We start from the raw sequence: 25,774 nt of genomic DNA, 5'->3' as shown, positions 1-25,774 counted from the left end.
ACAAGAAGGAAAATAGTAGGGGATATATTAAAAATTTTGGACTGGTCTGCCAAGAATATTCAGATTTACCTTTAAAATCCACAACGCCTTCCACGCTAACCCTAGAAAATTTCATGCCGTTCCAAAATACATTACTTAATGTATTGGAATATTGTTCTCCATCCATATTATCACAATATCTTAATGATTGTTCTTTGCACTTTAGTGTCAGTCAGTGCTATGCAACAATCTAAAGTTACCTAGGGCATAGACGGGGCATGTGCCAGCTTTATCTTGCACAGACATTGTACTGCAAGGCACCAAAAGTTGAGTGCTGTCATCCACATCACACACACATGAAAAATGAATTGGTATGAGAGGAAGCCGACATTCTTACTTGATTTCTCTAACCTAATGACTGTCTTTTGTTCCCCTAAAAAGAAACCTGAATCGAGACCGAAGTGGGAAGATTGTGATGAATCTGTCCCTCGCCCTTCTGCTCCTCAACCTGGTCTTCCTGTGCGCCACCTTCATAGAGCCTCCCTCGGTCCTCTGCACTGTTTTCGCAGCTTCAGTAAGTTGGTTCTTCGTGACTTTGCACTCGAAATCTTTGTGTGCTAAGAATGATGTCAGTCATGCAGTTTTCATGAGGGGAGTACAGATAAGGTAGATATAAATGCAATGCAGCACATCATCATGTTTGTTTTTTACATTATTTAGTAGCTCTCGCTACATTCCAGTATTTTTGATATACTTATATGAAATGTGTTCAAACTGAACTTTGCAAACTCTTCAGTTTTTGGGTAAGGCTGTAAACTGTTTTAAAGTTACTGCTATTGTCAGAGGTTTAGGTAGGCTATATTTCAAATCAATGTAAAACTAAGAAATTTACATTATTTGTAAATTTTGCCTGATGCCATTTCAGTTGTTAGGTTCCGATCTACATACATATTCTCTGATACCTATTGTGATGGGAAGTTTGGCATTAAGATAGAGGTTATAACGTAATACATTTTGATGGAACGCTTGCCAAATGTAATTGCTAATACTTTACTGAAATCCAGTGATCAAATATAAACTTCAAGACATCCTTTAACACAACCAAATGTTCTCTTCTTTCATAATGTCCATATTAGATTAATTCATCAAAGTCATGATTTTAATTGTTGTCATACCTAAAGCCTGGTGAAATAAACATCAATCTCTGCTCTGAAAGTCTTTATTCTTAATAAGTATTAAATGCTCTTCTTAATGTCTGTATTGATAATTGCAAACTTAGGACTTTTTGTGCATACTCATTAAAACCTGTCCCCTTTGTCAAATTTACTTAACATAGCTTCACTACCTGGTGATCTCTGCTTTTGCCTGGATGTTGGTCGAGGGCACCAACATGTATCAGCTTCTCATAACTGTCTTTGCATCGGCTGAAACTCATTTCATGGCCAAACGGGTTGTGGCTGCCTGGGGTAAGTTGCTCATTGTGATGCTATTATTGCTTTCCAGTGGTCATGAAAAAAGGAATATGATTTGCAGGAGTACCTCCCATAATGCTAGTCAGCTATAGAGTAATTTTATTTTGTAGGCTATACTATCTTGGAGAAGTTCTAAACTCTAGCTAAGCAGTTGATTTAATATATACATACTGTACATTTCTGCTTTCTGCATACAATTAAAATAAAACACATCTTTTATTCCAGGTGATTTTCTTGAACAATTTCACTTTATTTGATTGATTTTCTGTGAATTTTTAGTGAAACAAAGAATCCTCTCAGTTTTTTAAATTCTTATTTTATGTACAGGATAGTTTAGCAGGTATCTACTAATCCTGTAGTAATGTTTTGCATGTTCCGAGTTCCTTATATCTCTGTTTCTTTCTCTCTCTCTCTCTCTCCATCCCTTTTTTACATCTAAAGGTACTGTACCATACTGATTTTCCTGAGAAAGACACTCTTTGGCCCTTCCTTATCTTAGATACAATAATTCCTCTGCAATTTATCCAGTCACTCGCCATATTTCAAGCCGTTCTGTTGTCTAATCCTCCATGTGCAAAGTGTTCAACTATTTAGACAGGAAAAGCTAAGAGCCTGGTGATATCCTTCGTAGTGTCCCACGGATATTTTCAGACTCGCATATCGTAGTCTTCTTGGTTTTCACTCCCTTACTGAAGACAGGTTTTATTAAACATATTGGAAGCCTTGTCTTGGCAAGGTTTTAACCAATACTGATGACCAATTTAGTCCCTCCAGTACTATATAGACCTATTTTTGTTACCTCTACTAAAGCTGAGTATTAGAAAAACGCTCTGCAGTCACCTTAGATACTCAAAACCTTTCTAATTATTGACTACACATTCAGTAAGTTTTAGTCTGTTATTTCTCATTAGAAGCTTATTCATGAACTTTCTACTTTGTTGTTTAGATACTGTGATTTAGTTTGACATGGTTTGGCCTTTCATATAAGGATTGATGTGCCATTTTAAAAAAACTGTAATTCAGTAAAAGAAAGTGTCTTAAGCTCACTATTAAAAGTCTTGTCATGTTATCTCTGGGAATTCCTGTAAACACACAGTACACATTATACCATCTAACTTAAATATCTTAAATTGGATGCTGATCTCGAATATGATTCTAAATGTCATTATTTTGCAATCTGGTTGTAGTGCAGTTACAATCCGTAAAGAATCCGCCGTCCAGTCATTACAAAGCCGCCTCATTGGATTTGCAGGTATTCCTGTTATTGCAGTCGTCATAGCTTTGGCTGTTGACATCGATGTTTATGGGGACAAGGAACGAAATTTCTGCGTTATCAACCCAGCCCACAGTCCTGCAGTTTATTATTCTACTTACATGGGTGAGTTACTACTTTTCTTATATATATTCAGCAGATGTAAGTGCTTTTAACTAATAAATTATGTACCATTAGCTGAGTCATGGAAACTGCACCATGTCCAGAGTTGGTAGCTAGATATTGCACAGCCTTAACTTTTATCCTCAATAAACCTTGTACTTTCAGGCCCTATATGCCTTGTGCTTCTGGTGAACTGCATCGTGTTTGTAATGGTGACTCGTGTGTTATGTCAGCGGAGGCCACGCTCAAAGGCACAGTCCCCAGCAGGCTCTCCGCGCAAAGAATCAGCAGTTACACTTGCACAGGTGATGAGCCAGGGATATTTTTACCTCTTGTAATGCCTATCCCTTTCTTATGAATCACAAAACAGTCTTCATTAATAGGAGTTTGACTCTTGATACTGTTACTGTATTTATTCATTTACATTTATCATAAATTTCTAATTTTAGTTAGATAAAAAGAGATGAATTGGGAAGTGGAAAATGTTAGGAATTCTTACATACCGTATTTTCATATCTTTTTAACATTAAATGAGGCTTAGAATTGATTAAAAAATAGAATGTTAAATTTTGCTATTATAGCACAACATTACACTATTAGCATTAAAATATGTAACAGTCAACCCGCTTTTACAGTATTTATCTCTTCCTATCATTCTTTTTACTTTTGAATACTATACCAAAATATTTTATTTGTCAATGTATCTTACAGGTACGAGGAGCTGTGACAGTTGTGGCTTTACTTGGTGTGACCTGGGTTGCGGGAGCATTTAGTGTTGGTTGGGCTCGTTTACCTCTTCAGTACATCTTTTGTCTAACAACCCCACTCCAAGGTCTCATCATCTTCATAGTGCGCGTAGCACAACACCCCGAAGCTCGTGCTTCCTGGATAACACTTCTCAAGACAGGTACCCTTAGGCGACGACCTCCAACCACGCACACTCATTCTACTCATTCCTCTGGGCACACACATTCAACAACGTCCACTGCCCAAACCCCACCCAGGAATAATCATTCTTCCTCTAGAACTCGATCTACTCGTGCTTCACCAGCTTCTTCACAGAAGACACCGACATCCATCCAAACAAACGGTTCATTGAAGCACAGGAAACTGGATAATGGCACGATTAAAAAAGCTGTAGACGAACAAGAGCCAAAAATAGTTGAAAATGATGAAACAGACCCTAGTATGGGCTCAATTTTTTCTCGAATTGTAAAGCGACTGAGTCTAAGAAACCCAGACCCATATCCCAGGGATTTTTTTGATGATGCAAAATCCAGAGCCATCAAATCTCAGGAGAATGCGCTTGAAAATGATGCACCTATTGCTATCTCCAGTCAGGATTACCCACTGCATACAGTCCAGCGAGATTCTTTTACAAAACCATTTAAACAAGATTCTTTTTATCAAAGTAGTGGGAATGGAACATTGCACCGCCCACATTCTCTGGCACTACTCCGGAGTGGTAATCACGAGGACCTATCACCCAAACCACCAACTTCATTTGCAGAAAAATATTTTGCTTCTGAAATTCCTTCCCTCCTCGCCTCGAATGTTCACCCACAGACTCTCTTGGATGCTGGAGTTCCGGCTTCCATGATACCAAGGCGGTCTCTGGGTTCTCTTCTGTTACTGACAGATGGTAAAGAGGGAGACGATTCCTCATGGCATTTTGTCCGGCCACCACCTGATGGACGTAGTGATCCTGTGATTGAAATGGAAGCTGATCCAGATGGACATGTCCCTCCAAGTTGCGAGAAAATTGTCAGTAACGATGAAAAAAAGGGGCTCTCGCCGAGTGAAACTTCAAACAGTAGTAGCTGCATTGTTCTTGCAGGTCAGCGGATACTAACAGATAACTCTCCAGTTATTTACTCTGGACAGCAGCAACCAATGTTTCCACATTCAGTTCTAACAAGAGCAAGTAGTGAACTGCACATGGGATCCCCACAGATTAATGCAGCTGATTTGAGGCGTTCTTCGTCCGTATTCACTCTTGGGGAATGGGAAGATCCGAGATCATCGCAGGCATGACTCCATGATGGATCAGCACGTTTTTGAGTTCAGACGCGATCAGATCACACTTCTCCTGTGTTCTGTGAAACGGCTAGTTTTTTGGTCTCTCGGATAGCAGGTTAGATATTTTGTAGCATCGAGGCCATTGCCATGAAGTAATCAATCTAAGTGATACTTCTTTTTTGTGAAAAATATTCTGATTACCTGCTGTAGTGATTAATAGTTTTGCTATTGATACTTTCCAGTGGAGTTTATGGTTCCATATATTGCAGCAATGAGTGTTTGTAAATAGGGTACAAATTCATAGATGTGGAAACATTCATTCATGTTAGTACAAATGTAAAATGTTTCCTTCCTACAGTGTGAACTATGCTAAGATTAGTTATCCAAATCCAACAGGTGCTATAGACATGTTGTATGTAAACATGTCATACTCTATAGGGTAGAATTTTATGTCAAATATTGCCATAGTAGATTACCCTTTCATAGTTAAGCTATGTAAGTAAGCTGAAGGCATGTTTCGTGTTCTACACTTTTAAACATGACCTACAAATGATCGTTGGTGTGTCTTGATTATCATCAATTATTACTTAATGTTATTATTCTCAGAAATGTTGATTGCATCGCTAAAGCTCTCATAGTTTTCTCTTGAGGTTAATTTCAGGGGAGTGATATTGTGGTTGTTATATAACCAAAAGCAAAATGAAATTGCAAGTGCATTGAGATGCAATGCCTTCATAGTACTGAGAGTGTTTGCACAAAGAAACAGCAGAAGGTATTTGTTTGTTATAAGAATAATGGGAAATGTTGACAGCCAAAAGACATTAGGGGTAACAAAACTCTGGCTAGCACTTGTGCATGAACAGTGCATATTTAATAGAATGATGTATCCACTAGCAGGGAGTTTTATTAGTATATATTATACTTGCCAAATGTATAGTAGTTCATTCGAGTTGAATCAAAAGGAATTTGTCAGAATGCTTCGCATCTGGCAGAAAGCTAGTCTGTTACTGTGTCTTGGTATGAGACGAATGTTACACCAAGGCATTGTTGTGAATAGTACTGTATAATGTTATAGTATGACAGGTTATCCTAACCCAGATATTTTAGTATTATGTGAAATAAGAATGCTGTAGACGGATTAAGTGTGATAGTTGAGGATCACTTTAATTCAGTCTGCAAATGCGAAACCTGCACGGCATCTCAGATCAACAAGAAGTTAATCTGCCAAAACACAACAAACGCATTCAGAAAACAAACAACGACAGTTTTCTGGTGCAGTTTGGGAGACGAATTAAGAATGCCTTGTAAACCAATAGCTTTTAACTATATTTTCTCAAGTTATTAGGAGTCAGTAATTAGTATTTAATATAAATATGTGGCTTAGGATGGCTAGGTCTAGTTATTTGAAGATTCTATGTATGAATGTAATATACTTTTATGTTACCTAACTGCTGTTTATTCTGACCTTTTGCGATATGCATGTTCTAATAACAGGTTTTAAATTATTTGAAAATACTTTAAAGTAACAAAAAAGGTAGGTAGTTGTCACTGGTTATAAGAAAAAATTATATTAAAATAAGGACAATACAAGATTAAATCGAGTGTAGAATTAAACAACAAAAACTTGACGTATGCAGTCCCCTCAGCAGCTGAATTAGGAAGCTTTTGTGAATTACTAGTTGCCAAAACTACCAGGCAATCCTCAGGAAGAGGAAGAGGAATCATATAAATTCGTTTTTTAATTAGATTTCTTAGAAACGTTAATTTAGGCGGTAAAACCTGTACCCCGACAATGATCGTTCATTAGGTCCACTTTTTAACATCGAAAGTCATAGAAAATACATTTCATGATAATCAATTCTGTTTCAATTTTTGTAACATTTCGTACGAAAAGGAAAACTGTTATCTAGAAATTAGTACCATCGTATAGCACCCATTTCATGTATAGTTTGGTTATTACTGTTTTACCGTGTGTGTAAGGGAGAGAGAAAGAGTATTTCTAGTTTGGTAGACCTAAATACTCAATGAACAATTCTGTTTGAAAAAGCGATTGTCTGGGAATACAGTACTACTATAATCTATTGGATCTAAACCCAAATCGAATTAACTAGTATCAGATATGGTCCAATGTTAATTTAGGATTGTTGGGCAAAAGTAATAAGCCATGTAGGTACTTACAGTAATGAAAGCCTGTAGTATCCTTCTCTGGGTCCATTGACTCCATTCATTGAAAGTATTCAGTTAATTTTAAGTTTTTGATATGGGAAGGTTAAAAGCGCTCGCAACACATGCTATTCGCGAGTGCCGATAATAGGAACCTTTTGTTTGTTTGTTTTCTCTCTCTCTCTCTCTCTCTCTCTCTCTCTCTCTCTCTCTCTCTCTCTCTCTCTCTCAGTAAATACACACCGTTTTACGGCTCGGAACTTCACTGATAAATTTTAAGTTGAAGAGCCCGATGTGTTTAGAGCTTGAGACTTCCGCCATTTTCCATAAGACACCACAGTTTCTCTTCAGTTCAATATCTACCGTGTGTTATAAGTGACGGAGATCTAATATATAGTTTATAAGATACCTGGAAAATGGCTAACTATCCATCTGTAAGTTAATCCCTGCTACCGATAAATGCCTGTAAAAAGATGAAAAGGTAAATATATAAACTAAACAACTTGGAAATGGGCAGTCTCCTTTGCATTTACCGAAGAAAAAACGCTGTCAGTTACCTACGTGGGTGCCAATGTAACGAGAAATGTTGTTTTCAGGCTGTGTACCACAACCAACCACAAGGTAAGGAATAGATATAAGCTGAGGGCAGGCGGGGGCGCCCATTTGGTAGCCAGGACATAGTGTGCAAAGGTTAGGTTGAAATTATTTTCTTTGTTTTACTTCAAGAATTATGGTGCTTCAGAACGGGCTAGGAGAGGGTTCTTCAACAATTTTCCCCTTCCTTAAAGGCCGGGACAGGACCTGGAGCCTGCAGTTAAGTTAGGTTATCATGGAATGTCCAGCGCAGGGACCTGTAAGTTCATTCAGTGCTGAAATGGAAGGTGAGAATAAGAGATTTTATGGCGAAGAATGGAGAAACCTTCCTATTTGCGCTATGAAACAATTGTCATGAGAGGGTGGGAAGAGAAATACAAAGAATATGAAAGGAGGTAAAGTAAAAGGGATCGCAACTAGGAGTCGAGGTAACGCTGCAGAGAACCTTAAATTAATGCCCACAATGCACTGCATAAGGTGCACTGAGGGCCCTACTACCCCACGGGGTCTAGGTCAAGGTTCACACCCTCTACCCAGATGAGGACCTTTTCCCTAGGTTAGGTTAGGATAGTTGTATCCTTGCAATTGTCCTGGATGCAATTTCATGCCTTATAAATACTAAGGTGATTGACACATCTGAACTACGGCGTTTCGACTGATTATTTTGTTGTTTATGTATATCCTATTTTTCTGACTATGCATTGCACATCTTTTAGGTTTTTCTTGGTCAAAATCCCAGGTTTCATGGCGGCTTCCCTGTCAGTAGTATATGGGGAGAGAGGAAAGCACAAAACAATAATTTATAGAAATGACTGAAGACACTAGATCACAGACAGCAAAATAGATGTTGTTAGATAGTATTTGGCTAGTATTTTCAAGTTCGGTAGGCCTTGCCGATTTGCAAAATCAACAGTGTTGAACGAGAGGAATGGGTGAATGAGTCAAATACAAAAACAAGAATTGAGTGAAAGGGACATTCTAGTTTGGTAGACGTGTAAGTATGATCAAGAATCCGGAGCGAAATGAGTGAATATGGAAGTCGGTCGCTTCAGGATTTAGTGCTTAACAAACTGTGCTTTGTGATAGTTTCATGACTGTTGGCTGTATCATCTCGCTATCTGCGTGTGTAAGTGTGGATCATGACATGGTGTCTGAATGAGAGAGAAAAAATCCATAATTACAGGCAGCTTGGAATTTCAGGTATCTTAAGATTCTGGGTTGGGTCCCTATACTCTGATAAGATCTATCATATGCACCAAAATATGTCAAAGCTGATTTGATAACTAGCTTCCAGTTTCTCAACAAATATTTTGGTATCATGATGATACTCCCATTCCCTTCTCCACCCCTCAAAATTTCAGTTATGAAGAACAACAGACTTATTACTTAAAAGAGCAGCTTGACTATGAGGCAACCATATTTCACAAGCCTTTCAACTTACTGCCTTCACCGGAGCCGGTTTTTATTATTTTTGGAGCCTAGTGACCCTGGTTACCTTAGGAGACCTCTTCGCGTCCTTCTTGGAAGCGACGGTGGTGCCTTCCCCCTTCTTTTTTATAGCTAATGTGCCTGCCACCCCCCCCCCCCTCTCTCTCTCTCTCTCTCTCTCTCTCTCTCTCTCTCTCTCTCTCTCTCTCCAACGGCTGAAACCGCCCACTGATCATTTTTTTTTTATTGTAATAGGTTAGTATACAAAGAAGAACGTGTCGAAATCACCTTTATTATTATTAATTATTACTATATTCATGTTCATAAGAAATCACCTCACAATGGCCATTTAAGCTTCCACCCTGTAAAGGGGTAGTACTACAGTCAGTGGACCTCATGCGGTGCACTGTAGGCATTACTTAAGGTTTTTTGCAGCTTGCCTTCGGCATACAACTGCAACCCCTCTTTCGTTCCTTTTGCTGTACCTCCTTTCATATTCTCTTTCCTCCATCTTACTTTCCACCCTCTCCTAACCATTGCTTCTTAGAGCAACTGCGAGATTTTCCTCCTGTTACACTTATCAAACCCATTTACTGCCAGTTTCATTTCAGCGCTGAAATGCCTCATAGGTCCCAGTGATTGGCTTTTGGCCTAAATTCCATATTTAATTCAGTTCAATTCTATTTAAGCTTTCAAAGAATTGATGGTGTTCGTTCGAAAGAAGTAACATAAAGAGGAGATCAGATATTAGAAAAACAGATAAATTAAAAAAGGTAAATAAATGAAAATGTGAGTGAAATATTAAAATACGCGTTGAATTGAATTAGGGTAGTAGTGCATAGCATCTTCGCTTGAACTAAGTTTCAGTTGCACGATATCCTCCGGGAGGCTGTTCGATCCACAGTCCAACGGTGGGAGATATAAACAAACTTTGGAACCGAGAAGTTCGACAGCGATGAACATTTATTGGATGTTGGTGCTGCTGTTCAGCGAATCCGGTTGCTCTCGGCAGAAGGGGATCTGGGATTGATTGTGAATGTGAAAGATCTCTGTCAAAATACATCTTATGAAAATGTGACAAACAGAGTGTAAGGACAACGCTTTTTCCCTATTTTTATTGTATCCAATCATCAAGTCGCGTTGTTCTCTTACTTCCATCCGATAGAGCGTTCCGCGGCCTTTCCGCCGATGTATAACATGTGCAATTCCATTATTTGTACGCCTTAATATATCTAAATGTATGTCTGTAAGAAAACACAAATTTACTGTCTCAGAGTCATTTCTGTTCGCGGTGCGAGACTGCACTACTTATCCGTCCGCACCTGTCTATGTCAACCCAGTTTGTCTGTAAATAAATCCTACGGGCTGCTCTTGAGCAAGAACCCGTGCAGGCATAAAGCCAGCTTAATCTTAAACAACATAAATAAATCATCAGTATCCCAGCTACCTGTCTTAATCTCTGGTCCTCACAAGAGACTATCTGTCGATGGTCCAAGTCATATAGTATTAGATTAAATATTTACAATATAAATGTGTATATAAAATCAAGAGCAAAGTTTTAATTATTTTTCCCCTCCTCATCTACGAGGCAAAGTACCAAAAATCATAAAAATTTTCTAATGAAACATCATATACTTATTATTACCATTGAGTTGAATTAAATAGAGGCGACGCCTGCATGTCGGAATTTTTGGTAGCCATCTCACCTCGGGCAAGTTCTCAGTCTCAGTCGATTTGAAGAAACAGGGAATCCTACTGACAGACTGAACTGCCTGACTACAGAGGCACAGATCGAAGGGAGGATTCCCACAGTAAAATCTGTAATGTTTCAACCATGAGTGATATTTCCTTTGAGTTATTTCATAAGAAGCCATGAATATTCTCTTGAGTCTCGGTGCTGATATCTACATGCGGAAAATGTATTTTCATTTGCACGATGACATCATGTGGCTTTATTTCGCGTAATTTAAAATCAACGATATGCCAATTTTATTGTGATTGCCCCATGGAGCCAAAATATGAAAAGGATAGTAGCTAAACTGCAAATCCGGGATCTTTTCATCTTGGATGATCAGTGATTTATGAGAGGTTAAGTCTTAACACATACGACAAATACATTGTGTAGTTAATACTTATACATGTGTGCTCAGAGGTACTACAAATAAAACACACACATGTAAATCACCGGAATATGTGTACATTGCTGATGTAACACAAGGGAAAGTGAAGTACCTACTGTGCATGGATCCTGACCGGTTTTGCTTTAAATTCAAGATATCTTTACGAAACTAATTTAACATATGGCAAAAGTGCCGTCAATACACTTCACGGGGTACACTGGGGTTCTTTCCAGCATCGATACTGCAAACTGCAGCCCTTTGATTCCTTTACTATATACCTCTGTGCACATTCTGTCTCCCATCTTACTTTCCAAATAGACAACACACACACACACACACACACACACACACACACACACACACACACACACATATATATATAATATATATATATATTATATATATATAATATATATATATATATATATATATAGATAATATATATATATATATATATATATATATATATATATAAATATATATATATATATATAATATAATATCATTTGTGTGCAAAATACATTGCTCACCGTTTTTGCCGTCTGGCACGCCACCTCTCATTCTTGGTTTATCGAGGCATTATAATGTTCCAGTTCTGGAAAATCCGTCTACAGGTGCGAAGTTTTGATAGTTTTTATGAACAAATTTTTTTTCATTTACATACGAATTACTCGCTGGAAGCAAGATGGCGTCGATCTTAACCATCACTGGCTAAGGATGTGTGCTTTTCTCTCTAGCTAATGCAACTCTATGGTTGCTGCTGTCAAGTGTCAAACGTCAATACAGTGACCGTCCGTATCTTTTGTGAAGAAGCCCGGCGACCGTACCTATGTAGGTATTGTTGTGTTTTAATAATAACTGGGCACTGTCATTTAATAAATAACCGCGTACTGGCAGCTGATATCTTTTAATTGGTTTAGGTATATACCTTTTTTTTTCAACTTACTGATGGAAAGAACTTAGGCTGCTACAAGTAGTAGTAGGTACCTATAGTAGCTATAGTAGGTACCTACCTAAGTTGCTGTTACCTACTAGGGCTAGCCTAGGTATGAGTTTTGGTTTGACCAACCAGACCCACCTATGATGGGATCATCATCATACCATAGCCCCTAAGTAGCTACCTAGTAGGTACCTTTATAGGCGACGTAGGTATTACCTACCTACTACCTAGGTATTTGGTAATGTTGTGCGAGGTCTTCATCCGTAATACCGCAAGTCCCCAACTCCGTAACAGCTTGTTGCATTGAAAAGGGTATCAAGGCTTTGATCGTACCTAAGTCCCCTTACCGACCTAGGCTAATTAGTTCATACCTACTAGGTGCTAAAGTAAATCCTAGATTTACAATTTTGGTCTGGTCTACTAGCTATTAGCCTTGTATGTTTTATAACATTCACTCCCATGGGATTGGTACAATGCTCAACACTGTTCTGGTCAATGGTTGAGGTACGAAGTACAAATTTACCAATCGCATAGGGTAAAATACCGAATAGCCAGCCTCTTCCATAGCTGGACCACCTTCCCGAAAATCAGAAATTATGGCCTTACTTAATTTGTGACTTGAGAGAAAAAGCTTAGTAGGCTACTTCGAGAGGAAAGTAGAGGTCTTGAGGTGTTTCTTTGATGGATGCTGGCTCTTGACTAATGTCTATCCTGGGTTACAAGATGTGTTAAAGTACTTTTTCGGGAAAGTGGACGGGCTCTTTTAAACTAGTACTTGCTGGTTAATTTTAAGAGTGAACATAGCCCATTAATAGTTTAGTAGATAACACCTACCTAGGCGACCCCTTCAACTAGGTTACATTAACCACCCAATACCCGTTCATGTAACAGTTAGGCTATGAGTGACTGCAGTGGGACTTGCTGGGATTTGACTGCTTTATAGGGAACTGGGAAATTATTGACATATGTAAAAGGATGTATCCTAACCTAACTTTTCAGTGCCTGACCTAATCAAAGAATCCCCACCTAACCTGGCAGAGTTTGGAGCACCATATAAATCATACATTAAAAAGTAGGGCTGCATCCCAATCTTACCTACCAAAGTCTAACCTAACCTAAGGTGCTACATCCAACTAGTCTGATGAGTGTGTTCACCCTCTGGACTGTGTTATAAAGTATCAGTGCTATATAGTATGGATACTTCTTAATCTTCCAAGCATAACTTGGGTGCCACATCCTCAATGATTGAAAACCACCCACTTCCTAGGACTTATTGAACTTTAGCTTAGAATTATTGCTGTGGCACTAACAGGGTATACTCTTAAGGTTCTTCTTGCAATTAATTTGAGACATACTGTATCTATTTGGTCATCATCCAAATCAGTGACTGGTAAATGCATTCTATGTAGCTAGCTGTTAACACTGGCAGTCATTGCAAGCCCCCTAACACTATTTCCCCTGTATTGATCAATTGTATTAAAATCTAGTAAAAATAGCAACCATGCAAATTCACATTGTCTTCATGGGTCCATGGGGAATTTTTGTAAATCATCATGATCATCAATGTTTTTACATCAACTTGACCTTTATATGTGAGATGTAAAAATTGGATTCACACTTTTGTCATGTGTTTTTGCTGTCAGAACATCATCAGTCAGTGTTCATCTATCCCATTTCTCCATGATTATCTGGGTCTTCACATATATCTCTGTCCTAACATTTTCAACAGGTACATACTGCTTTTCTGACTAGTTGTATCTCATCTTAATCTTATCATGTGTACAAACCATGTAAGTCCTTGAGATCTGGATATTACTTATCTCCCCCAATTCTTCATTGATAATGCAATCTTTGCACCTTATGTAACCATGAATCGTGGTATTCAATAATCACCCCATTTTAGCATCATCCATTTTCCTTATCGCCCATTTTTCAGCAGAATAATAGCACTTTTACTGATCATAAATGACCTACAGAAGAATGCCCAAAATATGACTAGAATGAGTCTTAACATTTATCAACAGTATAAAATATAGGTTTATTTTATATAAAATAGTATTATGAGTGCATTTACAATCATTCAGTGATTAAACCATGCATTTAATCCTGATGGACATGCTTATTTGTAAGATGTTTATGATACAGTATTTGAAAATTAAGTAAAAAATTTATAAGATGTATTTTTTGTGCATATTTTTTGCCTGACTTTAAATGTCGTGAGTCTTTTTGTCTTGTCTTGCACTACCTGTTGGCTGTAGCCTAACTTATGCTAATATGTATTCATTGTTTTGTTTGTGTATACAGTATTATTATCTCTCTTAAGCTGTCAAGCTATTTTGTTCATGAAACTTACCTGACAGCTGTATTTTCTGAAGTCCGACAGAATTTAAAATTGTTCCGATAACGTAATACAAACCCTCGGATCCTTTAACAATAGGAAGGTAACTAGCGGCAGCTGGGACGGTCGTAAGCTTCGAACAAGGGGAGAACGGTAGTTAACTGCTTGTCCGATTGTGCGCGCGCCCGCGCGCCCGAGAGGTGAAGAATCACTTTTGCTTTCGGCCGCGGGTGTGAAGGACGTGTTCGTCATCGCTCTCTGCCGCTTCATCGTCGTATGCTTTTGTTTATATTGTGTTTTCTACTAATGGTTTGGTTTGACTTGAAAATGAAAACTGTAAGTACACTGTTTTCATTTTCATTACTTAATTATGAATCAACATGGAGCTATCGCCGTAGAGACGGCGATTTCCGCTCTTTTCATGAATTGAACCCTTGAATTATGTCTCGGTGCCGAGGGCGGGCGCACTCGCGCCGAGTCATGTATTTGGGCGAAAGTGTGTAATTGAAAGATGTAAGTACTCTTTTTCATTATATTTTTGCCCTGTGCGTTCGTTGCCGAGAGCTTGATTGCGCTCGGCAAGAGCCTCTTATTTTGTATGAATAGAATGCAATGAAAGTGGATTCGCAATGCAGTTTTCTTTTCATTTTCATTTATTAATTGCATCAAATTTAATTTGGATCAATTTCCGCTCTTACCCGGGAATTAATCCTTTACGATTTATTGCTGTGAAAGTGAAAATAGCAAGTGCAGTATTGTTCATTTTCATATATATTTTATGATAGCATCATATTATTATGGATCAAGTTTCCGCTCTTACCGGGAATTGATTTTTCCCTCTTTAAGTTCTATGAAGTGAATCGCAAGTGCAGTATTCTGTTTCATTTTCATATTACTTTTCACTGCTGTGCGGGGGGGGTAGGGGAAGCGAAGGTCTGCCAGGAAGTCGTCGGAAAGCTCTCCCGCGACTCCCTTGGTATCCGATTCTTCGTCTTCTTTCCTGCCCCCCGCTCAGCTTCCTCGTATTTTGTTTTTGGGTCTTCCTTCCGTTCGGGGTGGGCATGTCTCCCCCCCCCCGTGCGTGAGGGAACCCCTCTTACTAATCTGTCTGTGCTACCGCAGGTGCTACAGCCGTGGGAGACGACCTTGGACAGGTATGGACCACTGCGGCTGCAGGGCGTGCCTAGCATCCACGATCTGCTGCAGAGTCTAGCGAGGTCTGGGGCGGTGACCTTGGAGTGGTCTCCACTACAACCTTCACGGCCGCTTATGCTGATTCACCCCCCGCTGGTCTACACTCCCCATGCTGTGTCGGTGACGCCGTCTGCCGCTTCTAGGCCGGTCGCCGCCGTACCGAGGAGGGGTATGCCGCCGCCGCCTGTGTTTTCTTCGTGTTGCCTGCCCCAGACTTTCGCTGTTCCAGCAGCTCGCCCCTGGACCGGCCGCCAGTACCACGCTGGCTGCCGATGATTCTACGAGGTGATGGCTGGGCCTGCCGTACCTGTCGCTGATGTGGTTCCCGCTACTGGCTTGGCTGTCCCTTCTGTGTTTACCGCTGCCGCTGTTCCTGCCGCTCCTGAGCTGGTTGCTGTTCCTGTCGCTCCTGGTTCCTGCGCCTGTCCATGCTGGTCCTGCCCATGGTGTGTCTTCCCCAGTCCCAGGTCCTTCCGGACAGGTGCAGTCGGGCCGTGTTGCTTCGGCAATAGGCCCGACTCCGGCCTGGATGGAGGACCTGACGACTGTCCTGCGTGAGCTGACGAAGAAGAGGAAGGTGTCATCTTCGTCTTCGTCTGTTGCTGCCTCTTCCCCTTCGACTTCTAAGGCCCATAAGCCGAAGAAGAAGAAGGCTGCCTCCCCCCCCTAAGAAGTCTCCTTCGGGAACTTCTAAGGGCCCGTCCCACCCCGGTGGGACGGGGGGTCCTTCTGCTGGTCCTCCTGCTCCTTCGGGAGCGGGGCCCGTCTCCCCTTCCGTAAGGAAGAGATAGACGGGGACCAGAGGAGTATCGGTTAGCTCTGGTACTTCCTCGCCTGGTGCTAGCGGCGATGCCGCTACGCCAGGTTCCGGCTCGGTCTCTCGTTCGCGGGAGATCCCGAGTGTACGCTCTCCCTCGGGAGACCGTGCAGCCAAAGTTTCGGCGCCAGAGTTCGCTCGGCGCCAAGACCACGGCACGGAGCAGAAGGGCTGGGCGAGAACCGCTCAGGTGACTCTCGCCAGGCCAGCGGCCGCTCTCGCAGCGACCAGCTGGTAACCGGGTTTTGTTATTCCCCCTAAGAAGACTCCTTCGGGAACTTCGAAGGGCTCGTCACATTCCGGTGTGACGGGGGGGGTTCTTCTGCTGGTCCTCCTGTTCCTTCGGGAACGGGGCCCGTGGGCCCGTCTCCCCTTCTGAGAAGAAGAAGAAGACGGGGACAAGGGTGTGCTGGCTACCGCTGGTACACCCTCGCCTGGTCTTGGCAGCTCTGCTGCTAAGCCAGGTACCGCTCGGTTTCTCGTCCGCGAGAAGTTCCGAGTGTACGATCTCCTTCGGGTGACCGTGCAGCCAAAGTTAAGACGCCTGAGTTCGCTCAGCGTCATGACCGAGGCACGGAGCAGAAGACTGTCGAGAGCCGCTCAGGTGACTCTCGCCAGGCCAGCGGCCGCTCTCGCAGCGACCAGCCGGTACCTCGGGTGGACGTGACGGTCTCTGACCGGCCACGGGTTGAGGCTGGGAAGAGGTCCCCCAGGTCCCCTCGACCGACGGTACCAGCCTCGGCTGGTACCAGCGGTTTGACGTGCCGCGAGGACGCTCACCGGTCTCACGGCGAAAGCGAGCTCTGCAGGTCACCTGACCGCCGCTCCCACAGGGACCGGGCGGATACGGTGACCAGCAGCAGCTCGTCTGACGCACGGGACCGGGGTCGACGTGCTCAGTCGAGCCGCTCGCCACAGGTGAGCGGCACGGCCAGGCCTGCAGATCGATCCCCACCGCGGGTTGGTGATCGGCTGCAGCCCCCCACGTACGCTGGTCCGGCCAGCGAGCGGGGGGGAGCGTCAGGTCTGTCTCTCCACTACCTTCAACTTCCTCGGGCTACACCGGGAAGAGCGAGGTAGCTAGGAGTGATCGTGAGAGGTGCGCCGCTCACGATCCCGTCACGACGCCGCACGTGCCACGTATGGTCTTAGGACCAACCAGGACGTACGCGCAAGTGATTGGAGGCGACCGTCAGGGGGAGAGGGGGTAGCGTCAGTTCTGTCTCTCCGATACCTTCAACTTCCTCGGCATACGCCAGGAAGAGGCGAGGTATATAGGAGTGATCGTGAGAGATGCGCCGCTCACGATCCCGTCACGACGCCGCACGTGCCAGGTTGGTCTTAGGACCAACCAGGACGTACGCGCAAGTGATTGGAGGCAACCGTCAGGGATCTGTTGCTGGTCCTTCTTCTGAAGGAGGAGGGTCCTGGGAGCTGCTCTTGTTGGAGGGACTGGACGGTCCTACTCCTCAAGACGCTGTAACTTCCGAGATTCAGAGTAACTTTACCCAGGTTATTGCACTGTTTCATACAATCAACTTACCTGTCAGATATATACATAGCTAAGACTCCGTCGTCCCCGACAGAAATTCAAATTTTGCGGCACACGCTGCAGGTAGGTCAGGTGATCTACCGTCCTGCCCTGGGTGGCAGGATTAGGAACCATTCCTGTTTTCTAGTCATATTTTTTTCTGTCGCTTGGAATGTAAACAACGTTTGCAGTTCCTCCTGACTTGATTTTTGGATTTCATCGCCATCGATCTTCTGGGCTATCTTTTGCAGGGAAGTACTGGATCTTTGGTTCGGCATACGCATATTAATTTGTTTTGATAACTTTGGCTTCGAAAATTTCGAAGAATTGTTTACGTGTAACTACCGAACTTTTCGGTAGACAATCACATAGTTTGCAAGAAGGAAAATTTTAATATTTATTCATAATAACGTGTAGTAAATGTTAGAATTGATTGAGCTAACTTCCTTCTTGACGATGTAAGGAAAGAATAGTTACGCTTCCTTTAGAAGTTTATATAGCTCTCGTACTAACGAGCAGTTAAGAGCATTAACATTACTAGTAGTGTGGTATCCTCATCTCCTTCTTACTTCACAGAATCTTCAAATTCATATTGCAATTTGAAGACAAGGAAGGTAGCTCTAAATACGAGCTATTGAAAGGTAAGAAGTGATTTTACTGTAGTGCAGTGGAGGGTGCGTTCTGTTCGGCTCTGTTTCGCTCCCAGGCCTAGACCTCTTCCAAGCTCACATACCCAGAGGAGAAGGAAAGCGAAAGCCTTACGGAGGTTATGGAGAATCCCCACCGATCAGGCGTCCCCTCGGCAGGATCTGTAATCGTCCCAGACTGCCAAGTTCGCCATTGGGAAAGGCGTCCTAATTAGTAGAGGGTCGTTTCGATCGGCTCTGTCTCGCTCTCAGGCCTAGGACCTCTTCCAAACTCACAAGCCCAGAGGAGAAGGAAAGTCGAAAGCCTTACGGAGGTTATGGAGAATCCCCCCACCGATCGGGCGTTCCCTCGGCGGGATCTGTAAAACGTCCCAGACTGCCAGGGATGCCATTGCAAAGGCAGCCTTTAAAAAGTGCGTCTGTTCTTCCTTTCCGTTTCTTCATCTTACATCCGAAAAGACGAAGAATGTACATGTTAGAAGTTCGGACGATCTGGCTCGTTCTCTGAATAAGAGAACACTGACTCACTGAGCGAGAGGCTGAGAGCCAGCCAGCAAGCTAGCGCGAGCCACGTTCCAACAGCCAGCAGCGAGCCGCGTTCCAACAGACTAGCGCGAGCCGCGTTTCCAATCCAGACTAGAGCGAGCCTCGTTCATACAGATAAAACGCGAGCCGCGTTCCAGCAACGGAGTGAGAGCCGCGTTCCAGAACTTTTTCTTGGCGCAAGGCGCCTTCAAAGAGAAAACAGGCGGCTTAACTAAGGAACCTTATAGGAGAAATGGCAATCAGAAGGATACTTCCATTGAACGTTTTTCCCTGGCAAGAGGCTCGGTATAACAAGACTAGAGGCGCTCGGATCTATTAGGGCGCACGGGACCTTCCACGCAAGCGGAACGTTCCAGGAGCGAGTCTCCTTTCTAGCGTGCGGAACATTCCAGGCGCGCGGAAGTATCCAGACGCTAGGCGCTAGGCGCAAGGATCCAGACGCCAGGCGTCAGAAGATTTCAAAAATCTTCATTAGAGAGAGAGGTCATCGCGAGACTCCTCTTTGAATTTTTAACTTGAACAACTTTCCCCTGCAAATGTGCAAGATGTCGCACAGGCGGCCGTTGCTTTTGTCAGAAAGGATTCGGATTACTAATAGAAGCCCCTTTTCATTATTCAGAAGACTCCTTTGTTAGGCAGTTCCTCTCAATGCGGACTCTCTCCTTCATCCATGCTCTTCCCTCGTTTTTAGGAGGCAAGAGCTTTGGGAGTTTTTCTTAATAAGATCTCATCGATGTTTGGGTATGATGGCGGATAGAAAATATCTACTTCCTTCCGTAAACCCCTAGTGATTGAACATAGGAATTCTGTCTCCTTCCCGCGATTTATGAAGAAATCACGAAGATTTAAAGAGTTCCTTGATTAACTTCGTTCCTTAAGGATATATATATATATATATATATATATATATATATATATATACTTTCTATCGTTCTATTAAAACGAAAAGAACGAAGATAGTAGAAGGTAGTAGAGTTTCTGCTTTATGAGAATACGATACGGTCAATTCATAAACACATACCGTAGTTACTTCTTTTCTGTGGCAACTCAATTACAAGTATCCTTCTACGTCTTCCTAGGAAGGACTACGCTTAAAGGGATTGTTAAGACTACACCTACTTAGCTTCTAGATTTATCGAAGTCTTGTTTCGCTTAAATATGCTTTAATAAGAACTTCCTGAAGTTCGATAATAATTTTATTAAATTCCTTTATTAATTGGAGTAGCTGGCAACTCTGGAAGAGTAAGCGGGACTGCTTTCGCTGAGAGCCTGAGACCAACGCAGTACGCCTATGCCAGTTACTGTCAGTACCATGTAGGTGTCAGTCATGAGCGGTCGGGCGAATCTCTCTCTCTCCTGCGGGAGGGAATAACTTTCCGTATCTCTCCCCTACAATCGCGGTCTTAACCTCGGATTGAGGGGATAATTAAGCTAACATAAATAAATATTGTATGCCTTTTGCTAAGAAGCTTTCATAAGAGAGATAGTACAACCTTTCAATGCGGTTTACCGTAGGTAACATTATTAAAGGATTCTATCGCAGCAGAACATTATATTATGTAATGCTCTCAGGCTTACGAAAGCATAGCTTATTAGAGTACCTGCTCAGAAGAAGATGGATGAGTCGGATGGGAAACATTCTCTTTGGGACAGAACTTGTTTCCCTGAATGGACTATACTACGCATATAAAGTTTTTTCCTACTAAGAACGGAATTAACATGTGAAAGGATGTCGGGTACCATAAAGGCACAGCTGTTCTGGCACATAACATAAAAAGAATTAGAAAGCGCCAGTCTGGCGCAACGCGCCAGAAGTACCAACCTGGCGCAATGCTCCAGAAGCGCCAGCCTGCGCAAATTTGCGCCAGAAGCGCCAGCCTGGCGCAGTGAGCCAAGAGCACCATCCAAGATTTTCTCGTTTTAAGCGAGTTATTAACTAGGAGTCCAGTAGACTCTCGGACACCAAGCTCGGTAACGGCAAGATTCGTTCCTGATTTCGTTACCCATTTAATCACTTAGGCCATTTCCACGACACTCTCATATCGCATAGAGCATCGAGAATCTTTTTTCGCTCCTATTCGCGTTAACAAAGAGATCCTTCTCGATCGACGATAATAACTGTTAACATGTTTAACATTTATTGGGAAGAGTTGTGAGAAGACGAACAGGCTTCCTATAGACTGCTTCCTTTTCCTACTTCTCCCCCGATTGAAGATGACGTGGGAAAAGCTTCAAGGAAGATTATCTTGCCAGTACAAGAGCAACTGGCCTCTTTGGTGGGAGTGTTAGCGCCTCGTAGGAAGGACGTTGCGCTTCCAATCAAGAAGTCTCGTCCTCTCTCCCCTGCGAAGCGAGAGGCGTCATGCAGACGTGAAGCTTCCAAACATATCGCAGAGGCTTCGGTTTCGAGAGCGAGATCGGGAGAATCTTACGGAAGACACGTAACGCCAGAGAGACGTGAGACGTCGTCAAGACATGAATAGTCTTTTAAAGCTGCTTTTAGACGCGAGGCTCCAACCAAAATTTTGGCGCCAGTTAGGACGCCTTTTGAGAGCGAAGCGTCTTCCAGGCGCGAGGCGTCATCCAGACGTCAGCAGCCACACAAACTGGGAGGCGTCAGCCAGGACGCTTGGCTGACTAGAAGCGTCATCCAAGCGGGAAGCGTCATCCATTTATGGAGAGAAGCCTGGGCTGTTGGCGCCTTCCAGGACTATTAAAGCGGGGAAGAGGAAGGAATATCATTCCCTTAGCCCCTCTCCTTTTAGGAGTTTGTCTCCTCCAGAGGAAAGACGTACTGAATTAGCAACGGAGACTCATCTAGACCCCGAGTTAGAAGTAAACTCGGAGGAGGAGTTTCAAGGAAGAGAAGGACCTGGTCGAACTATAATGTTTTTGACAGCCTTGCGTTCTAGAGGAGTATGGAGACGACTTGACTCCTGCCTCTCCTCCTTCTCCGCGCTCTCTTTTCTCGAGTGCAAAGACGAAGAAATCTTCGTTTTTTCTTAGAATGAAGCCCGCCATTTTCGATGAAGAGGGCTCTTCAGTCTTTAGACTCTTGGATGAAGTTGAAGAAGGTGTTAGTTAGAACGGTCCTTCTGCATGCCTCCAGCGAGACTAGCTGGTAAAAGAGGCATTTGATATCAGACGGGAGAGAATAGGGTATTTCTCTCGTCTACGTCAGAAGCGGACTTTTCGACCTTAGTTAGACGCTTCACGTAGACAAGGTTTGAACTCTGCCCGTATAACTTGGGGCATTTCAGAACTGGACCATCTCCTCAAGGGACTCTTTCATGTATTGGAAGTTTTCAACTTCTTAGATTGGTCCCTTGGGGTGATGTCCAAGAAAGCCCATGATTCTGAAGGACTCGAACCAGAAGTCCTTCTGTGTATTTTGTCTTGTATAGACAAAGCGGTTCAGGATGGCTCGGTTGAGATCTCCTCTTTGTTTGGAGCAGGTCTTCTTAAAAAGAGGACAGTATATAGTGTCTTTTTAACCAAAGCGGTCTCCCACGCTCAGAGGGCAGCGCTTCTGTACTCGCCTTTGTCTGACTTTTTGTTCCCTTCTCAGTAGTGAAGGACATTTCTCGTTCATTAACTGAGAAGGCGACTCAAGACCTTCTGACACAGTCAGTAAGGAAGAAGAAAACCTGCAGACAGCCCAAGAACACTGTCATTGTCTGATGAGGAGAAAGACCGGGGGGCCTACAACCTGACACAGATGCGCTAGATGCGAACATATAGGACAGATAAGAGTGGTCCGATGTGGACATTGCCAGACATCCTCGAGACTCTACCGAGCTCGAAGCTCCGGCAAGTGGGAGGAGCCACCCAGGCGCGAGGCGCCAGGCAGGAGCGAGGCGCCAGGCAGCGCGAGGTACCAGCCAGCGGCGAAGCTCCAGGCAAGGCGCAAGGCGCCACTCCAACCAAAAACGGTCGCGAGACGCCAGCCAGGCGCGAAGCTCCAGGCAGGCGCAAGGCGCCAGGCAGGCACAAAGCGCCAACCTGGCGCGAGACGCCAGCCAGGCGCGAGGCGCCAGGCAGGCACAAAGCGCCAACCTGGCGCGAGACGCCAGCCAGGCGCGAGGTGCCAGCCAGCCGCGAAGCTCCAGGCAGGCGCAAGGCGCCACTCCAACCAGGAGCTAGACGCCAGCCAGGCGCAAGGCGCCAGCCAGGCGCGAAAAGCTCAAGGCAGGTGCGATGCGCCAGCCAGGCACAAAGCGCCAGCCAGGCAGGCGCAAGCCCAGGCTCTAGGCGCGAATCTCCAGCTAAGACGCGAAGCGTCATCCAGATGCGAGGCGCCAGTCAAGCGAAAGGTACCAGACAAGCGCTAGGCGCCAACCAAGAGCGAAGCACCAGCCAGGCGCGAGGTTCCTGCCAGGCTTCAGGCTTCAGTCGGGTGAGATCCATTTCAAGAAAGCCCTGGTCTTCTTTGAAACATGGAGATCTCCTAAGCACTTCATTAGTGACTTGATTCCTTCAAACAGTGAGAATTAAAAGCGCAGGAAGTGCGCGCTTTTGCAAATTCTTGTTCTTTACATAACAATATGTCATATAAGACATATTAGCTGTGTTGTACGGTAGAGGCAACTCTGTGTTGACTTCTCATTACACAAAGGATGTCAAGTTAACCTACGAGAGATCCTTCTCTTTTGGTTTATACGTTTCTGCGGATACGTTACTGGGATAAGGAGCCGACACTGATCCTTAACTTTGAGTTAAAGTTTTTTAACTTAGTGAAATTATTGGGGTTTTTGAAAGGAGTGTGGGGATAACTCTTTCCAATTTGAGCTGCGAACCCTCGTGTTTAGGAGCAGGTGATCGGGATCGGTGTTGCGCTCCTTCATAAGGTGTATTGTCATATAAGTGGATCAGCACCCTTGACAAAGTCCTTTCAGGCTCTGCCGAGTAAGTGGATAAGACCCCTTCGGCAGACCCACAAGAACTCTTGGCCATAGATCACATATCTCGCTAAAGTTTCTTGAGGTGATGCAGACTACTGGGCAAACACCCACGAAGTCTACCACCTATCAGGTAGGAACCAAGGTTTTATTTATACCTACAACATATGTTGTTTACCTGTCTATTCCATATAGTAGCTGTCTCTTACCCTCCACCGAAGGGTGCCAATCAGCTATGTATATATCTGACAGGTAAGTTGATTGTATGAAAATGATATTGTTATGATACAATAAAGTTTCATACATACTTACCTGGCAGATATATACGATTAGGGCCCACCCAGCCTCCCCGCAAGGAGACAGGTGGAAGAGAAAAAATATGATAGAAACAGGAATGGTTCCTAATCCTGCCACCCAGGGCAGGACGGTAGATCACCTGACCTACCTGCAGCGTGTGCCGCGAAATTTGAATTTCTGTCGGGGACGACGGAGTCGTCTTAGCTATGTATATATCTGCCAGGTAAGTATGTATGAAACTTTATTGTATCATAACAATATCATATTCGTCAGCACAACGACCTGGGGGAAGGATCGCCGCTCCCACCAGCAGAGCCCATGTCTCTGCTCGAGTCGTTTTGGGGCCCGAGAGGGAACCCAAACCGACGGTGGGTGTGCCGCGATCGGAGCTTGCCTAGTTCTGTCTTGAACCAGTCTCTCTCGTCTCCGGACAAGAAGGCTCTCTCAGTTCTGGCCGGTCGATCAAGCTACTTCCACCTCCTCTACTGCGACAGCGGCGTTTCTACGTGTCTTCGGACACCGTATTTAATACTCCTTCGGTCCTCTGAGAGGTTTCGACCTCGACGAGGACTGGAATGAGTCGGAGGACGGTATCGGCTCTCTCCTGTCAGGTGTCGATCAAGCCCCACCCATACGACGTTCACAGTGGCGGCAGACCCTTACCTACAGTGAGAGTTCGTAACCCTCCTCGGGGAAAACGTTTTCTCCTAACTATACGTTTTCCCAGACTCTGAGAGGCCATCGCCGCAAGGCGATGGCTGCTCCTACTCTTCTCCAACTGCTAGTTCCACTGGGAAGGCGAGCGAGTATCCAATTCCTCCCCCATTCCCTCTCTCCTTACGGCTACGAGGGAAAGGGGAAGGATCCTACAGAGATTTCTCTGTAGGATCCCACGTTGGGGACTGCGCTACCAGGGGGGACCTTCGGTCCTACCTGACGTAAGCCCCGGTCGTTGAGGAGGGATCCTGCCCCATTCTCGATTTCTACGGAATCGAGAGGAACCGACCAGCCGATATCGTTTGACGAATTCGGTGGGGGTTTCGCAGACTGCTTAGAATTTTCTACGGAATTTCTAGCAGCATTCAGAGTGTTAGAGTTTTCTTAACGATCTCCAAACACTTAGGCGAGACCACGGTCCAAAGTGAGCGAGACGAGAATCCCCGATATGTTACACGATAATCGGGAACCTCGCCTATGCTCGAATTCCTGGAATTTCTAGCATTAGGAAGAAGACTGCTGCTGAAAGAAGACTATCTCACAGTAGGCGACCAACCTGGAATAGAGAAGAACGGACGGGAATATCCAGTTTGGCTGGAACTATCGTCTTAGTATTCTGTTCACCATTGAAGCTTTCCTTCGAGGAAGACTTCTCCTTCACTCTCTTTAATAGAGAACGAAGGTGGTCGATCTCCAATC

At 43.7% G+C, this 25,774-nt stretch overlaps 2 protein-coding genes across 10 annotated transcripts in view; both read left to right on the top strand.

Annotated features, from left to right (window-relative positions):
* LOC135196919 (uncharacterized) overlaps positions 1-6,293 on the top strand; it is a 295,706-nt gene extending 289,413 nt beyond the window's left edge. For 6 of the 7 annotated variants that reach the window (XM_064223748.1, XM_064223744.1, XM_064223747.1 and 3 more), the window contains 5 exons: positions 421-553; positions 1,316-1,445; positions 2,704-2,829; positions 2,992-3,131; positions 3,538-6,293. In XM_064223748.1, coding sequence (XP_064079818.1) covers positions 421-553; positions 1,316-1,445; positions 2,704-2,829; positions 2,992-3,131; positions 3,538-4,860 — 1,852 coding nt within the window. In that variant the 3' untranslated portion in view covers positions 4,861-6,293. Of the gene's footprint in view, positions 1-420; positions 554-1,315; positions 1,446-2,703; positions 2,830-2,991; positions 3,132-3,537 lie in introns of those variants that run through there. The other variant, XR_010310513.1, reaches the window with a different exon arrangement.
* A 1,317-nt stretch (positions 6,294-7,610) lies between these two features.
* Positions 7,611-25,774, top strand: part of LOC135196915 (succinate-semialdehyde dehydrogenase, mitochondrial-like) — a 253,138-nt gene continuing 234,974 nt past the window's right edge. The window contains exon 1 of one of the 3 annotated variants that reach the window (XM_064223738.1): positions 7,611-7,629. Coding sequence is in view for 1 of the 3 variants with exons in the window: in XM_064223739.1 (XP_064079809.1) it covers positions 11,891-11,981 (91 nt within the window). In the remaining 2 variants the exon portion in view is untranslated. Of the gene's footprint in view, positions 7,630-11,825; positions 11,982-25,774 lie in introns of those variants that run through there. The other 2 variants (XM_064223737.1, XM_064223739.1) reach the window with 2 other exon arrangements.

The sequence above is a fragment of the Macrobrachium nipponense genome, chromosome 18 (assembly GCF_015104395.2).
Source record: "Macrobrachium nipponense isolate FS-2020 chromosome 18, ASM1510439v2, whole genome shotgun sequence".
Lineage (NCBI taxonomy): Eukaryota > Metazoa > Arthropoda > Malacostraca > Decapoda > Palaemonidae > Macrobrachium > Macrobrachium nipponense.
This window is presented reverse-complemented; position numbering and strand designations above follow the sequence as displayed.